General features: G+C 39.7%; 1 protein-coding gene across 4 annotated transcripts; it reads right to left on the bottom strand.

Moving 5' to 3' along the window:
• Window positions 1-1,499: 1,499 nt before the first annotated feature.
• On the bottom strand, window positions 1,500-18,089 carry LOC140501691 (serpin B4-like). Of its 4 annotated transcripts, none has more exons than XM_072605532.1 (8): window positions 17,901-18,089; window positions 16,984-17,165; window positions 16,149-16,220; window positions 15,284-15,418; window positions 12,054-12,171; window positions 9,587-9,729; window positions 4,332-4,487; window positions 1,500-3,300 (listed from the first exon to the last, which is right to left on the bottom strand). In XM_072605532.1, the coding sequence occupies exons 2-8, from the start codon at window positions 17,146-17,148 to the stop codon at window positions 2,899-2,901; spliced, it is 1,191 nt and encodes a 396-aa protein (XP_072461633.1). In that variant the 5' UTR covers window positions 17,149-17,165; window positions 17,901-18,089; the 3' UTR covers window positions 1,500-2,898. The 4 variants fall into 4 exon arrangements, with proteins under 4 accessions (XP_072461633.1, XP_072461634.1, XP_072461635.1 ...); XM_072605533.1 differs by lacking the exon at window positions 17,901-18,089 and adding an exon at window positions 17,283-17,494; XM_072605534.1 differs by lacking the exons at window positions 16,984-17,165; window positions 17,901-18,089 and adding an exon at window positions 15,678-15,730 and having other exon boundaries at window positions 16,149-16,222.
• Between the last annotated feature and the right edge of the window lie 449 nt (window positions 18,090-18,538).

The raw sequence follows: 18,538 nt of genomic DNA, 5'->3' as shown, positions 1-18,538 counted from the left end.
CATGTATACTGGTTCTTGAAACACCTTTCAAGTAAACATTCCTTTATAAATAATAAGTTATGAAATAGCAAGAGGATACATGGCACCCCTGAAATTGAGGGAATACAATTGGTGGGAACTTGAGGCAATGGCAGAGAGATTAGATACCTGGATACTCCTAAGTCCTCTTAAGGATGCCAGAGAACACTGGGGAGCAGTGAAATGTATAGCACACCTGGCCTTTCTGGCAGTGGGGGGCAAAGTAGTCACTGATATATTGATATAGAGATAGTTACATGCATACATATACATATGTATATATACACATATAATATATACAATATTATGCATGTACACATATGGTATTGTGGTATATATGCATGTACATGTGTATGATGTATATACACCCTATACTCCCCTTGCTTTTGTTGGGTCAGTCACTTTCATCATTTCAGTACCTCATGGTAGTATGGCTTCCTCAACATGTCCTAGAATAGTGGCATTTAGAAAAATCACATTGGACTGATTTTACTTTTTCAGTTCTGGATTTTGCTTAGATGTAGAGTAATTTTTAGTTGCCCTATTACCACATTGTCTTAGTTTCTCAGTGTCAATAAATGTGGGGTGATTTTTTTTAACACACTGATACTAATCAATGTTCAGTAATGTGGTACATAGGTAGGATGTTGTACTTACAGGCAGGATGACCTGCATTCAGATCTTCCCTCAGATATTCACTGTTATGTGACCCTAGGTAAGCCAAGTCAACAAGCATTTATTTAGCACTTACTATGTGTCATTAACTACACTAAGTACTAGGGATTCAAGGAAAAACAAAAAACAGTCTGTGTCCTCAAGGAGCTCACATTCTAACATGTGAACAACTGCATAAAACAACATAAGTGAGATATATAAGTATAAAATTGTAGATATTCTCAAAGGGAAGGCATATTTGTACTAACAGGAACTGAGAAAGGTTTCTGGGAGAATGTGGAATTTGAGCTATGCCTTGAACAAAGTCAGGGAAGCCAAGAGAGAGAAAAACAAAGAAAAAGAACATTCCAAGTATGAGGAACAAGTTAATGAAAACGATGATAGAGCGTTGTGTGTGAGGAACAGCAAGGAGGCCAGTGTCCTTGGATAGTAGAGGACATAGGAAGGAGAAAAATTTAAGACTACTGCAAAGGTAGGAAGAGACCAAGTTGTAAAGGGTTTGTGTCTCAAAATAGGTGGCCCAGTGGATAAAGCACCACGCTCTGCTGTGTCAAGAAGACACAAATCCAGCCTCAGACATGCATAGCTGTGTGACCCTGGACAAGTCACTTCATCCTGTCTGCATCAGTTTCCTCATCTGCAAAATGAGATGGAAAAGAGAAAAACTATTCTGGTATCTTTGCCAAGAAAACCCCAAATGGGGTCATGAAGAGTCAGACACAACTAGACAACAAACAAGATTTAGGAAGCTGTGGAATACTTTGGTATTTGGTCCAATACAAGAAATCATGGAGCATACAAGACAGTAAAGCAAACCAGTTTTATTGAGGGTACATATTTACAATGGGAGCAACCAAGGAGAATGGCAAAAATGGGCCAGGTCCACTGACTGGGGCCCTGAATGAAACTGGGACCCAAAACTGGGAAAGTCTGATGAGTTTTTATTGGTTTTTCTTACCCACATTGAGCAATATCAGATACTGGAGGCAGGAAGCAGAGAATCTACACCTGGAGACTGATGCTGATTCATACAAGCTGGAGGATGGGGGAAAACATTCCTCTGGAATTTTAAAGATAGTTGATGTCTAAACTCTCCAGAAAAGGGACTTTCAACCCTTATTATAGGTCTTACTCTGATGGATTTAATTTACCAGATTTGAGTTTTCCCAAGGCATCGTTAGTTTAATGGGGTGAGGAGCCTACCTAAAGTCCTTAGGGATTGAAAAGTCAAAGATGATCTTCATTTGACCCCGGAGGTGAAAGAAGCATGGAGTAGGAGAGGGGGAGGTGATCTGATCAGACCTTTGCTTTAGGAGCAGCTAGGTAGGGGACAGACAGAATTGAGGAGAGACTTGAGGCAGAGAGACCAACCTAAAGGCTAATGCAATTGTCCAGGTATGAAGTGATGAGGGCTTGCACCAGGGTGACAATAGTTTCAGCGAAGAAGGAAGTGAAGCCAAGAGGATAGAACTTGGTGATAGACTGGATATGGGAAGTGAATAAGAGGAAGGAGCAGAGAATGACACCTAGGTCATGGACCTGGGTGACTAGGAGGATAGTGGTATCCTCAACAGTAATAAGGCATTTCAGAAGAAGGAAAAGGAAAGCACTCCAGACTGAGCTGGGGAATGGCTGATCCAGTTGTGGTGTGTGATCATGACAAATATGACTGTGATACAAGAAATGACAAGCAGATGGTTTCAGAAAAACGGATGATGCCAAGTGAAGGGAGCAGAATCAGAACAGCGTACACAGCACTAACGACACAATAAAAATCACCTCTAAGAGATTCAGTAACTCTCATCGTTGGAATGACTGGCCACAGATTCAAAAACAAAATGAAAAATCTGGCCATCTCCACCTAGAGAACTGAGATGGCCTCCACAAGGATGACTCAGAGTGCAGACGGATGTCTAGTTTTTCCCCATTTGTATAATGGATATTGTATTTCTTGTCTTCTCCATGGGAGGGGGAAGTATAGAAAGGGAAGAGTTGAAACCAAAAACAAGAATAAAATTTTAAATAAAAAGAAACATCCCAGTTATTCCAACCAGTTCTCATTTGGCATGAATAAATTCAATTCAACAGACATATGGATTTGTTAAGTGCCTTTTATGGGACAGGTTCTGTGGGGATACAAAGACAACAGTGGGACAGTTCCTGCCCTCAACGAGCTTCTACATATTGGTTCCCAACTGCTCTTTATTAAGGGGCAGCAACTCTGCCATAGAAGAGAATACTCTTGCTTTTGTTGTGTCGAATGAGAAAGAGAAATGGATGGTCACAATTAAATTCTTCCTTTCTAGAAGAGTTATATCCAACTACAACACCGGTGGCAGCTGCTGCTTCAGTGCCTTCCTCATTCACTTCCACATAGGACTTATGGATAATTTTGGACACAGCCAAGCCCTTCTGGGTTGTCATTCCTGAAAAGTCAGCATTTTGTGTATCAAATATATCTCTCATCCCCATAGCTTCCAATATGGGCTTCAGAGAGTAAGTCTCTTCTACTCTAAACCGTGGAAAATGCAAATTAACTTCTTTTCGGGCCATATTCTCAGGATTCATCAACTCTACTAATTTCTCAAAGGTGAGATCTTGTTCGAACTACAAAGAAAAAAGGACAAATTTCATGATTATAAGGGAGGTTTTAAATCATCAGAATCATAAAATGTGTGTGTATGTGTGTGTAGAAAACTGGTTTCCATTCATATTGTACATGAAAAAACTGAGGCATGGATTAACAATGTATTTTTATGCTTGAAAAGTGTTTTTATCCCTGTTCCCCACAGTCAAGAAAGGGGGCTGCTGGAAGCTGTCTGCCTGCCCCTCACCTTCTTCTCTTCCCTTCCCCAACCCTGCTCCTCCCCTGTCACACCCTACTCCTTCACTCTGCTCTTTCCATACCCCACTTCTCCTTTCCCTTACCACATTCCCCTATCCATCCCCTCCTTTATTCCCCTCTCCTTGCCTGGCAGATCCCTGAGGAGCGGGTGTGTGCATGCATGTGCAGAAGGGTGTGTGAGGAAAGGGAAAGTCAGTCCAATCTGTTGATGCATTCAGAAAACATGTGCAGTGTCTAACACCTGGGGATCCCTCACCATCAGGAAGGAGGAGAAAAAACTAATGTCAGCTCAATATGTAACACTTAAAGGACAAGATATTTGTGACTGGAGACATCTCAGAGAATGATCTGGTTGCTATAAGCTTGCTCTCTGTGGAAACATATCTAATCTCAGAACCCTCAGAGGATAAGATACTTGGGACAGGAGACACTTCTGAGAACAGTCCCTGTACTAAAGCCTTGTTCTCTGTGAAAACACATCTAATCTCAAAACAATGAGAAGACAAGGCACTTGTAGCATGATGCACAGTAGCAGATAACATTTCAGTTGCCTCCAGCTTACTCTCTATAAAAGCTAATCTTTTTCAAGAAAACTCAGACCTCTCATCCTGGTGATGTTTTGTGAGAAATAAAGGTAATCTGAGGCACCAAAAAGTATTCTTTCATGCCTTTTACTGTAATCAACCACAAGGAAGGTGACTAATTGTGTCTATTTGTGATTTCATAAACTTAAGAGCAAATTGCCAAGAAAATGTTGGAATATAATCTGAGCAAAGAGCCTCAGTTTCTTTACCTTCTCTAAACTGATGTTATCAGAAGGTAGCAGCACAAACATACTTAGATGGTTGTTTGTATATGGTAGTTCAAGAATCTTCCCCTGAGATTCCTCAATGTATCCTATATTGAAGAAGCCTGTCTGTTTCATCATCTGTACAGGTCTGCTTGTGTCCTATAATAAAAGAAAAGAACACATAATTATCCAGTAAATACTTTATTTCTCTGAGAATTTAGCCTTTTAAAAATTCAACATAAAAATGTCAGCATATTTTCAAAGAAATAACTAGCAACTTCAGCAAACTGTTCAGCTTTGGCCATGCGTGCATGGGGTTTACTAACTGATCATTTCAGAACCAACTTTAGGGTGCAGGCCATGTTAACAACAGATTTCTCTAGAAAAAAAATCAGATTAACAATCTGATTTCTACCTTGGAAGTATTTCATAATCCTTTTTTCAGTTTTATAAATATAACCATCAAGCCAGGGGATATGAGATATATAGCTCTACATTAAAAAGTCTTGAAATATAAATTAAATGCAGTGATTAAAGAGTAGTGGGATGCATCTGAACCTTCAAAAAAGTGTCAGGTTGTTATTTCTGCCTTCCCTCAAATGGAATCTAGGAGAAGCCTTGCAAGTAGTGTGAATAAAATGGCTAGACGATAAATTTGAACTGGTTAATTTCAGCAGGTTCATTCAAAATCATCTTTCATTTTAAGCTTAAAATAACTCTTCCTTTCATGACTAAAATGTTGGCATAGAGTAGTACAAAACAGGAATTTTTTTCTCATCTTATCATCAAAGTTCTCATAGATGTTCCATCATGTCTGACTCTTCATGACCCCATTTGGGGTATTCTTAGCAAAGATACTGGAGCACTTTGCCATTTCCTTCTCCACCTTATTTTATAGATGAGGAACTGAGGTCAACAGCCTTAACTGACTAGGCCAGGGTCACACAATTCCTAAGTGGCTGAGGCCACATTTGATGTCAAGCCCAGTGTTCTATCCATTGCACCATCTAGCTGCCAACATGAGTGAACCAACGTTAATAGAAAAAAAATTTATCATCCCTTAAAATAACGTTTGATTATGCTAACATACTGGCCATTTTTCATTTCTAACATTGTTAAAATGCATTAAGAGGGATGATTTTTTTTCTTTTAATGGATGGTGGCTAAATAATTCCAAAGATCAAGCTCAATAATAGAGCCACAGCATTTACCTCTCCTTCCCCTTCCCCTTTCCAACTCCTCTTTTTGTGTTGTTTTCTCCCATTAGAATATAAGCTCCTTGAGGTTAGGATACATATGCAAACATACATGTACGTTTCAGTATATGCACATATATTTACATACACAGACATATATACATAAAAACATACACAATCTTTAACTTTCACAGGAGTAATGTTCCTGGAAAACAGCAATTAAAAATATGAATGTTGATACATTAAACCAATAGGTAACAGGGTTAGGTTCCTGTAACTACCAAAAACTGTATTCTTTCACCAGAGAGAGCTGAAAATACACTTTTCTGCATAAAATTCTCTATAACAAAACATTAATTCTGATAATATGCACTTTTCCTAACCAATAACCATGAAATAAATCACAAAATTCAGTACACAAAATAAAACTGACATTTTGTCTTGCTAGTAATTCCCTAGAATTCTATGACCTTTTGTGCTAACATTTTAAATCTATATACATATATAAGACAATATTAACTTTTCATAATATAAAATCTACAGTACCATAAATACTATGCAGCAAATAAACTGCTTAAAACGAAAATATTTTGTAACCTCCATTTTACCTGCCACTGCATGTGGTATGAGAGTGTTGCACTGCTGACTACATGCCATAAACCTCTCTACTTTAGCTACCATCTGAAAACCAAGGGAGAGGTTGCTAGGATTTTAATCACTCAGCTCAGTTGCCCAGCACCCCAGCATGATCACCATGTACCAGGTTTCTAGTCCTTTTTTTGAGTGCTCCAGCAGGGCCCAGGCTTCCCAAGGGCTTCCAAAAGAGGATTCCCTCCTTCTTCCAGCCAAGCATCCCAGGCCATGCAGCTGTAGTGCCTTCTTTCCTTCACTCCCTCGGCAACCAAAAGAGTTTGGTTCTAGCCTGAGGACGCAGCTAAGTTTTGCTTCCAGCAACTTCCCCATTTGCTCAGAAGCTTCTGAGACTAGTGAGGTCTCAATATCACCCCTGACGTTCCAACATTCTATCTCTGCTGTGCATAGCTGAAAAAGTGCATCATTGCCAAAACAAAATCACATGAATGTTTAAAGTTATGCAAGTTAAAGGCAGGGATGCTGAAAATTGACTGTATATATACACATGTATGAATATGTACATATATTCATAAGTGTATATGTATGTATATATAACTATACCTCTAGTTATATAACATATATTATTTTAGAGACATTATAATTTATAATATATGTGTATATAATTTATATATATCTTAGATACATATTTCTCTTTCTATATCTCTATCTCCAACACCAGTCTCTCTCCTAAGTATTAATTGTGTTATATATGCTTACACGTGTACTTGTTTCCTCCTTTAGAATATAAGCTCCTTGGGAGTAGGAATTCTTTCATTCTTTACGCTTGTATTCCCAGCACACAGCACACTGCCTGGCAAATAACAGGTACTTAATAAATGCTTGTTGACTGACTGAAGATAAAATAAGGGAGATAACTTGGAGTATGGTATCTTCCTGGTTCTCCTCAAATCATGTATTTCATGTATTTCACCTACTCAAGGCTTTACTTACTTGCTCTCTATAATACAGTCCATGCTTTCTATAAGACAGATCCTTCTCTTGAATTTACTGAACCCCAGTTGTCCTTAACCAGAAAAATAACTCAATGTGACTGATTTCTAGTATCTAGTGGTCCCCAAGAGTCTGTCATTTTCCTTTTCTTTAACATAACATACACAAAATAAATTCAGTGAAAAAAGTATGCACTAGATTCCTGGAAGAATCAAGTCTCAACTAATACAGGTAAAAGCCAACAAAGAGAAGGTTTGTGCTGACTATCCAAACACACTGCACTCAACCACAGAGGGAAAGCCAGGAAGCCTGCAGCAGGCTTCAAGAACAGGAAAGGGATTGTTTTTACCTCCTGCTGGAGTCTAGCATTGGCCTGAAGGTTGTGGAACTCTTTCTGTGTAGGGACAGTGGGGGTGGGTGGAGGGTTGGTTAGGAAGGATGCCCACAAAAAGAGAAAATGTGCCTGGCATAGTGGAAAAGGACTAAACAAGGAGTTAGATCGGTTCTTGGTAGGATTTTATCTCTGGTTATTTGAGTAAATATGAATAATTTGCTTAACTTTTCTGAGTCATTTCCTCTTTGGTAGAATAAAGGGATTAGGCTCAACGATCTCTAAGATTCCTTCTAGCACTAGATTTATCAACAACAATCAATTAATAAGTATTCATTAAGTGCCTACTATGTGCTAGGTACTATGCTAAGTAATAGAATCAATCATAAATTTAAGAACTCAATAACCAAACATTTATTAAAAACTACTATGTACTATACCAACGCACCTAGGTGGCACCATTGTGCACAGAGCACTAAGCCTGGAGTCAGGAGGACCTCATATGGCCTCAGACACTTACTACCTGTATGTCTCTGAGCAAGTCACTTAATCCTGCTTGCCTCAGTTTCCTCATCTGTTGTTGTTGCGTTTGTCCTTCTTTGTCGAAGAGGACCATGCCATCAAGATGAGGACCTAACTTGCAGCTGACTTTGATTTGAGTGAGGGAGGGCCATGCGAGGTCACCAACCTCAATTTCTTCTCCTGAGTCATCTGCAAAATGAGTTGGAGAAGGAAATGGCAAACCACTCCAGTATATCTGCCAAGAATATCTCAGATGAAGTCACAAGACTCACACATGATTGAGAAGCAAGTGAACAACAACACAACGCCCTGATTCAGGCCACATCTGTGTTTAGTCCTGAACATTACAATTTAGGAATAATTTTGATAATCTGGCAAGCACTGACCAAGGTGAACATAATGGTGAGGCACTTAAAAATAAAAGTACGAAGAAGTAACTGGAGAAGCTTAGCTTATAGTAGTATTCCTTTTGGACATGGGTTGTACTAAATGGTCAATGGACAACCTGAATCTATGATTCTATGCTGTAGAATTTTTTATAAGGTCATGGAATCACAGATTTAGAGCCGAAAGGTACTTCTAATGGCATTTATTTCTAAGTCCTTCATTTCACAGCTGAGAAAACTGAGGACAAAGCAGGTTACATGACTGAAAACAAGGCAAGTCCATCATCATCAGAGATGTTTGAACAGGTATGGTGAATGGACTGGTCTCTGAGGTCCCTTCTAACTCAATAACCTATGCCTGTACCCTATGCACTAGGAATATAAATCTGAAATAAACCTCCCAAATAAAATAAAAATAAAAGACTCCCAGGGTGATTCTACCTGCTTCTTCATGCAGGAAATAACAATGCCATTTGTGTTTGCATGGAATTTTTAAAAATACAGTCTTTATCTTATCATTATCCTTTCCAAGTAAAATTCCCTTTGCTCTTATCTTGTGCTTCCCCTCCTGCCTAGGATACCCTCCTTCCTCTGGTATGACTTTTGAAAGCTTGCCTGCGTTTAGCAGGTACATCAAATTCTTCCACCAACACCAGCAAGATTTCCTAATCACTCTAACCTACAGTTATCTCTCCATGCTGGAAACTATGGTATTTCTTATCTGTAACCATGATTCAGAAATTTACTATGATACTGTGTTGAGAAATCTCTTCCACTGCTTCCAGATACTTTACCTGTTGGAGTCTTCTTTCCCCAGCTGAATTGTAAACCTCTTATGGATAATAGCTCTGTTTCATGTGATTTGTGTGGAGCTTCTTCCTATACTGTCTGGTACATAGTTCTTGGTTAGGAAGTACCTGCTAGTTTGTTCCTTCGTTAGGAGACCTTGTGAATGGACATAACCTTAGGATGTAAAATAACATTTTTTTTCCTAGTCTAGTGATATAAAACGACTTTTTCTTTTTGCAGGTAAAACAGCAAGCATCATTGAAAAGTTTAACAAAATTGCCATGTTTGTTGGCTTTTCTGAACTGCATTTTTCTCTTCATTATTTTATTCTTTGTTAAGAGGTAAGGCTTGTTGATTAAAGGAGAAGTGATATAAAGGTAATACAAAAAACAAAAATATCAATTAAAATAAAATTAATAAAAGGGAAACCAGAAAACATCTTTTCAGTACCTTGTTTGTCCTGAAATTTCTTTCTTGAGTATTTTCTTGCTTAAATTTCATGGCCCACTTTCCTTTGAAATAAATGGCATTTGCCAGTACCAGGACAGTAGCTGGGTCAATAGTACCTGCTGAAAATAGCTCCTTGATTTTTCCTTAGATATAAAGAGACAAAAGAAAAAACATCACATTTTGTAATAATTGTTTTCATTTACAAAAACTGAGTCAAGAAGTTTGCCAACAAAAGCTACTTCTCGGTATGTCAGCAGATGGCATTCTCCTGGTTGGAAAACAGTTCTCCCTATGGTGTGGAACTAACGTGTAGTCTTTGTAGGGTAGAGATGAGGTTAGAGAAAAAAAATTCATCCACATTTTGAAACAACTCATGTTTGCAAGTCCAGCTCTTAGAAAGGGATCACAATGCATCAGTATCCTTTCCCCCATCCTCACACCACTTCTGGAGTACCAAAGGCCGCACCTACTCTATTCAGTTCAACCAGTGTGTCTTCAATGCCTTCTATAAACAAAAAAAATGCCTTCTATACTAAACTCATTTAGATGAAGAGGGAATCCATCCTCGTAGAGCCATGCCTACCCAAATATAACAGCCTTCAATGGTGGCACCACCCCCTACTAAAAAGTTTGACTAGCCAGAATCATTAATGAATTAGACAACAAAAACAAGTATTGTCTCAAAAACGTTTTGGTTAATATTTCTTGGGAGCAGGTCCTCTAGCCCTGCCTCATTAGCAAATTACCACAGGAATTAGTTTCTTGCCATAGGTAGTTAACCCCTTGAGTCAGAGGAGATTAGTTTCAGTGAAGACAGGGGTTGGAGCAAAGCAAGCACAAGAAGTTAGACTATGAGGAGAAAAGGATGCAGCATAAAGGTTCTAGGACACCAATGTGGCACAGTGAATAGAGTGCCTGGCCTGAATTCAAGAAGACCTGAGTTTAAATCTGGCTTCAGGACATTTACTATCTATAAGACCCCAAGCAAGTCATTTAACCCTGCTTGTCTCAGTTTCCTCATCTGTAAAATGAACTGGAGAAGGAAATGACAAACCACTCCAGCACTTTTTCTGAAACAACAATAACAAATAAAGGTTCAAAGCTAGAGACAGCATGTGAGGAAGCCCCTCCTATGGGAGAAAAAAGACTTTTTTTAAAAAGGTAAAAAATACGAATAATGGGAGAAAATAGGATAGCATCAAAGACTCATTTATTTCACATGCTTACCGAAGGACATCCCTGAATTTCCATGCCACTAAAAGGATTCCCAGGTTGATAAAGATACCTCTGCTTCATTGATATCCATCTTTTCCCCTGAGATTATTTGTTCCTTCTCACATCTTTAGTTGAGTTCAAAATATAAATCTGTGTCATTAGGATCTAAGTCACATCTAAAGAAATTGAACTGCTAGGGCAAATGCAGTCAAACTGCAGCCTCAGTCCCTAAAACCTCCAGCTGATCCGACACAGATGGGGCATGGCACACACTACCAGGCCACCAACACCATGCCAAGCTGCTCATTTAGAGCTGCAGAGGCGCAAAGAAAACAGTTAGTTCCATCCTGGCAGAAGGCTTTCAATACTATAAGACCCTGAGAAGTAGCAACCTGGACCAGGCAAAGGAGTGGGCAAGACACTGCTTGGCCTTCCCTGGGAAGGGACAAGGGAGCCCTCCAGCCTATCAGAATCTGGGGACTGGTCCCTGTTGCTCTATGTTCATTTCAAATTCTTTGTTTTATAAGCCCTGCTGATACTGTGTGGATCCTTCACAGTTAGAGATTATATCTTTGCCAGAGGACAGACCATTAAGCAATGGAAAGGTCAAGGTTCCAAGTCATTCCAAAGAAGTATCAGACTGTATAAGAGCTAATACTATCCTTCAAAGATTCTTTCTTTCCATGGCTGGAGATCTGTGTCGATCAAGTTGCATAAGTCAATAAACACTGACCATTAAAGGAAATTAGAGGAAAGAAAGCACCAGTAACTGCAATCAGTGCCTCTGTCTTCCCCTGAAGTGAAGCTGACATAGAGTGTCCAGAAGCAAGAACAGGTGATGGACAGAGATTGTAGTCTTTGAAATAGCAAATAGTTGGGTGGGAGGGGAGAAGGGAGTGGGGTGGATTCAAGAGAAATCATAAGAGGGATGAGAATAGAACTGTCTTTGGTGCTAGATCCATCTTAGATGCTACAAGTGTGACAAGTCATTGATCAATTCTTCTCAATAACAGCCTTGTCTAAAGCACTGGAGAGGACTCAGAGGTTATCTAGTTAACACCCTTGTTTCCAGATTTAGAAACTAAGTCATTTACCTAGATTACTACCAATTATTACCAATTAAGACAGACCCCAGACTTCCTGGAAATTCCTAGCTCATTAATTTTTCTATGTCTAGCATCCAATTTAACATGTATCTAAATATTACCCTTTAGAAACATCAGGAAAATTAAAGCTCTTATTCCTTACTTACCATTTGTTTGATTCTCAACCCATGAATTAATCTTCCCTCGACTGTCTTCTGAAGCATGTAAAAAGTCCATAGTTTCCAGCCCTGCTTTGTAAACATCCTTTACACCATCTAAGTAGGGCTTTGAAAAAACAGAGGCATATGAATATATACATCCATGGACTGACCAAGTAGAGGGGACAGAGAATAAAAATAACTAATGCCATGGGAGAAAGTGCCATATCTTAAACAACATGGAATTCAAAATCTAGACATATAGTCTCTCTGAATCACTGTACTACTCAACCACTCTAAAACATGGCCCCAGTGCTTACAGACTGAGAGCTGCAAGGAACTTAATAGATTATCTAACCCAACTCCATCATTTTGCAAATGAGGAAAACACCTATAAAGAGAAGTTAAACATGCCCCAACTCACACAGGTAATAAGTGATAGGCCCTTTGGCTCCAAGTTCAACCCTCTTTATGTGGCCCCATATTGCCTCAGTGGTAATTGGTCATGAGTTTCTGTGGCTAGTCACAAGAAAAACAATGATCAGCTCATCTGGAAAGTTCAAGTAGAAACAGAACCGAAAGAATATTAAGAAGACAGGCAATGTTTACAAGTCCTTTTCTTAATTATAAAAGCTCTGGTTATAAATATGACTAACTGACCTACTGACAGATTAATGAAATGAGAAAAGAGCCATTTACATAAATAATTATAAAAAGCATGTGATGGCACCTCAAATACTACCCTAACAGTGGAACAGGAAAAAAATAAATGAGTGTGGATGAGTATGGAACATAACTGTCAGTTATGTTCTTCAGTAATCACAGAAGATGGTGGCATGGGAACCCCACATGACTGAGTGGTTCAGGGGGTCTTCTTTAGAGTTGAATGGTTTCTTCTAATAATTTTCCCATTGTTGGATATGGCTTCAGGAACTGCCACCTCAACACTTAATGATCACCTGGACTGAATACAGGAATCAGATATCTAGAGCAGGGAGGGACCACAGAGACTGACTGGTCCGGAGTGGTCATTTCAGAAATGAGGAAACCAAAGTTCAAAAGAGTTAGAGTGACTGGATCAAAGTCACACAGACAGTAAGTGGCAGAGCTAGGAAGTGATTCCACATCTCCTGACATTCTAATCCAGCACAATTTCTACTGCAACAAGCTAACTTCTAACATTAGACATGTGGACACTCTCCTCAGATGCTCAGCGGTTACAGAGTTCCCATTCTTGGAACTTCAGGAGTCTCATGAGAATCTAAGCTTGCCTACCAGCACTTCAGAGCAACTCAAGGCAAGCACCTTGGACAGGTCAGCAAAAAGCCTGTAGAGATTCAATTCTGGAGCTACAGGAAGAAGGCCTCAAAAATTGGATGAGATATTATGGAAATAGTTCACCATGATATAGTGACTACTTGCTTTTTTGTTCTGGATGTATGACAGATCTCCTACTATCACTATAGGAGAAACCCCTCTTACAATGCAGATCAGCAAGCATGCTTAAAGGCACTGAGAGGTTAAAGAACTTGCCCAGGGTTACATAGCTAATATGCACCACAAAGATGGGACCTGTTTGTACTCAGATGTTCCTGATTCAGGCCACCTCTCCATCTAAGATTCCATAAAACCTCATCAGAAGATGCTACTCTCAAAAGGTAGCCAATTTAAGATAAACTGGAATTGTCACTGCTGTGATTTGCCCATGATAAAGTAAATGTTGCTATAACAGAAATGTCAGTGCTCTGTACATGTCAACACCTTAAGCAAAACAGAGTACCACATATCAGCTGACAACATCAAAATTGGCACCCTACCCATGATGTAACCATGTGTAGCCAATGCCACAGTCATAGCTATTATACCTACCAGATGAGCATGTTGATACTGGCAATAAGGACGATTCTTCCTTATTGATGGCTATCTCCACCATTATGGGCACTACCCAACCCCAATTTTCTGGGTTATTTCCTTTCCAAATGAACCAAACTTCGGATAGCCTCTGCAGTAATAATATTATAAGAGCACCTCTAGACTTCTTTGTAAATGGTGTTTTATTCTTTGCCTTTGCTTTGCTCAGAATCAAGGATTTTGGTTAGGGAGCCAGGACAGTTTTCACATCTTTGTTTCTCAATAAATGGTGTTTGTTTTGTAGAGGCCCGCTGATCTGGGTGGGCTGCTAAGAGTGGAAAATCCATTTGGGAAAAGGTCTCAGTATGCATAACTAATGCCTGTTCTTGATCAGTGAGACAGCGTGGCTCCCACATCATAATTGAAATGGAATCAGAGACCACACTTTGCTCAGGAGAAAGGACAAATGGTAGAAGAAGTTTACAATTAACTGGAAAAGAAACATAGTGACAAAGAGGCAGCTGGGAGTACAAGGGATACAGTGTTGGATTTGGAGTTAGGAAGACCTAACTTCAAATCCTGCCTAGCCATTTAGTCACTTTGTAACCCTGGGTAAGTCATATAACCTCTTCAGCCTCAGTTTCCTCTTCTGTAAAACAGGGATAATAGCTGCACTTACATCACATGACTCTTAGGAGGATCAACTGAGTTAATATGTAAAGCGCTTTGCAAACCTTGATGCTTAATATGAATGCTAGTCATCATTATTTTTAATACTATTAATAAGGAATACTGAGAAAAATCTGATTGGATAGTAAAAAATTCATTGGTCCATCTACAATGTCACTATTGTAGGGGAGAAGGATTATATACCAAGCTATAATAGCTCATTGTAAATCGCCTTTTGTCAACAATCAGGTTTCTTTTCTGATCCTTTACTTACAGAGCAACAAGGTGATCTATAATTTAGACTCTTGATGGGACAAGCCCCAGTAGGCAGAGTCCTTATGCAAATGACTAGTCCTGTATATCATACCAAATATATATCCTCACTGTAAATTAATAAATTAGTAACCTGTTTTATAAATCAGCCTCTAGTGCTCTCAGTTAATATAAACTCTTACTTCTGGGCTAATCTGAAAACTGAGTTTCTGAACCTAAAAACCTAAGGATTCTGAACCCTGAACACACAGTGAACCCAAAAAGGTGAAAACACTTCTGAGAACCAATGTGAAAATGTCAGACATCCACTATGCATCTTCACCTATTACATCTTGTGACTTCTATTAACTGGACTTTGTTGGGGGAAGAGAAAATGATGTGATCTTGAGCACCAACATATTCAGCATCTACATTGAAATTATCAGTGATAGAAGCAGAGTGCTTACCTGCAGGAACTCAAATGTCTGGCTTCCATAGAGTCTGTTAGCAACAGCCAGTGAATAATCATCATTGGGTTTGTTGATTTCTTCCAATAGGGAATGAAACTGGGAATGGATCTCTCCAGGTGTGCCAGAGACAGCCTTCAGATAAAGAGAAGATTCTTGAGCTGATCCTAGCCCAGGAAAAGCTTCCTTCTGCTCTCTTCTGTATATTTTTAATGTATCATGGATGCTCTTTTTCACATCACTGTCAATGCCCCCCACAACTCTTCCAACCATCTCCTCCCAAAAAATATAAACTCCCTTATGACAAATAAACAGGTGTACATGGATACAAGTCTCTGGCCTAGAGTCAGGAAGACGTATCATCCTGCATCCAAATCTGTCTTCAGACACTTACTACATGTGTCATCCTGGGCAAATCACTTAGCCCTTTTGCCTCAGTTTCCTCATCTGTAAAATGAACAGAAGAAGAACATGGCAAATCACTACAATATCTTTGCCAAGAAAACCCCAAATAGGGTCACAAAGAGTTGGACATAAAACAACTGAATAATAACAACTGTATCTTTTTCTTTCCTCCACACCCAGAGCATGTTGCAACATCTTCCACATTTCAAATATTGTACAACCAGCTGAAAGCTCCTTCCTTGAACATTAAAGGAGAGTTTCTTCCTTTTTGAGTCAACAGAAAAATCCTACTAGTGAGATCTTTCCTTATCAGATGCTAGTCTAGATCCCCTTTTGGGAAAACTGGTATGCCAGAAGGGCTAATTTTTTCTGACACTCCCATTTGTGTAATAGGGGGCTGAATCTGGAGCATGAATTGGTCACGGAGGGATCACCCAGTCCCTGCTGTTATGTAGCTTACCTCTACTGAGATACCACGACTGTCTCCAACACTTGGCCTGCCACCTTTTGTAACTTCATCTAAGCAAAGCACCTGAAAAATATATGAAATATTGTTATGGGAGTTAGAAGGAAGAAAAATATACATCTCTCAATTATACATTTGGGAAAAAGTACTAAATGGATCATAGATATATAGCTGGAAGGGACCATAGAGATCAGGTCCAACTTTCTCATTTTACAGCTAAAGAAACTGAGGCCCACAAACTGAATGAGATGATTTTCCCACGGTTACACAGCTAAAATGGGATTTTAATCCAGGACTTTAAATCCAGCACTATACATACATCCATATTTTATTTTCAGTTTCTCAATTTCAGTTAACACCCCTTCCCAAAGGAGTCAGTTAATACTTCCTAAACAGAAATATCTTTACCTGTGATATGGCATCAGACTGAGAGCTCCAGATTCCTACCAAGCAGTTTTGTGCTACTTTATAGTTAATAACAGACATGCTCCGTATACTTTTCAGATTATGAAAATAAAGTTGCTTTAAAAATGTAAGAAAACTTCCCTCCAATTTGGTGTATGCTAAGAAAATGCAAACAAATCTTAACTTGTAATCTAAGCCAAGTACAATTCAGAATACATTTCAACTGTGTAAGGGATAAGCCTTAGGCAAATCTGACATGAAAGTCTGTTTTTATATGCCAGACCTTGAATTAGTATTTGTTATAAAATTTCACAAGTCCGTATTTGGAACACAGCCTAAAAAAACCAAAAACCCTCTTTCTGTAACAAAACCACCAGAAGACCATTGGAGGAAATGAAACCCAGCACAGTCTGCATTTATTTACCTTCTGCATCTCAAATGCAGTTTTCTCTCTGGCTCCAAGTAAGACCATGGCCATTACCGTTGAAATGCTCAGAGGGGAAATGACCAGATTATCCTCTGCATTTTGCTTGAATTCTCGGAAAATACTAAAGCCAAATTTGGCATTTGCTTCACTGAGAGAAGGCATTGTCAAGCTGCTGAGTCCTAAGAAAACAAGAAACCCCAGATTCTGAATTAATCAGGCCAAGTGCTGAGCTGGATAAAAATACAGAAGAAAGAGGAAGAGGAAAAGCAAAAGAAAGAAAGAAAAATGATTCCTACCCTCAGTGACTTTGTCATAGTGGATTAAGTCCTAGACTCGGGGTCAGGAAAACCTTGAGTTCCACTTGGAACGCTTTCTAGCTGTGTGACCACGGACAGGTCGCTTTACTTGTCTAGCTTCCCCCTGTCCATCTGTCAGACGAGGACGAAAGTCACTGATCACAGGGCTGTTGTGGAGAGTTGGGAAGGTCCTCCAGCTTAGCCAGTAACAGAGACAGCACTGGAAGCCACTACCCCACACTAGCGGTGATCCCTTCCTTCCAAGAGCCTAGCACACCGCTTGGCACACTGCACGCCCTTAATAATGCTTACTGATTGATAGATGGCATCTATTACAGGAGGGACGGATGTCCTCGGTCAAAACTGATCTCGTCAACAAAGTTAAAGTATATTCTACACGACCGCATCGTAACCAGTGCTCTCAACATACAGCACATGGCAGGCCAACGAATACTGACTTCGGCTTCTGTTTTTCTTTGTTTACGGTCAGCCTTAACACTTGACTTTCTTCCCAAGAAACAACTTAAGCAGTGTTCCCCTCTTCCAGAAGCGCACGGCACGAGAACGCCTAAGAAACCTAGAGCCAAGAAAAGAATAGTAAGGCATGGCTGCATTTACCTTCTGATTTTCAGCTGCAAAGTTGTCGGTCCGTCCAGCGAGTTTTTCTTTTTGTGACCAGAAAAGAATGAAATTGTATAAACCCCAGGGTGGCTACACCCACTCCGCCTCTCCCCAGACGGGTGATTCATCTCTGCGAGGGTGGAGGTGCCTGTGCTGTGTGCGCGTGCACCTAAGCGGAGGCGGGGCGGGGCGGGGCGGGGGGGGGGGGGGCGCGCGCATGCGCCTGGATTCGTGCCTGCGCGTGGAAGTATCTCCCGGCCAACTTTGTATTAAATGTGAAGTGTGCGATGGGGAAGGAGCATTAGATTTGAAGCTAGAAGACGAGGGTCTGAAACCTGGACTTGCTAATTAATGTTTGTGCCAAGTCACTTCGTCTCTCTTGGCCTCAGTTTCCTCATCTGTAAAATGGATGGGACCGTCCAGCTCTCAAAGAGGTAATACTTTAAAGCACGTAGTTTTCCTCTACTTTTTTCTTTTTGAAAATTGGAGATTTCCACGTAGGATTTGCCTATACTGTGTTAAAAACTTGAATGCTAAAAAAAACAAAAACAAAAACAATTTTCCACCCACTTGCAGAAAGAAAAAAGTCTGATTAACGGGTGAATATTTGCTTTACAAATGGTTACCATGGGATG

This window comes from Notamacropus eugenii, chromosome 4 (genome assembly GCF_028372415.1).
Source record: "Notamacropus eugenii isolate mMacEug1 chromosome 4, mMacEug1.pri_v2, whole genome shotgun sequence".
Taxonomy (NCBI): domain Eukaryota; kingdom Metazoa; phylum Chordata; class Mammalia; order Diprotodontia; family Macropodidae; genus Notamacropus; species Notamacropus eugenii.
This window is presented reverse-complemented; position numbering and strand designations above follow the sequence as displayed.

What these genes read in the sequence shown, in the direction of transcription:
- LOC140501691 (XM_072605532.1), bottom strand. Translation starts at nt 17,148, where the DNA reads ATGCCTTCTCTCAGTGAAGCAAATGCCAAATTTGGCTTTAGTATTTTC. An exon ending in CTGCATTTGAGATGCAGAAG is followed by an intron (nt 16,221 to 16,983) that starts GTAAATAAATGC and finishes TATATTTTTCAG; the next exon opens with GTGCTTTGCTTAGATGAAGT. An exon ending in GGTTGAGAATCAAACAAATG is followed by an intron (nt 9,730 to 12,053) that starts GTAAGTAAGGAA and finishes TTTATATCTAAG; the next exon opens with GAAAAATCAAGGAGCTATTT.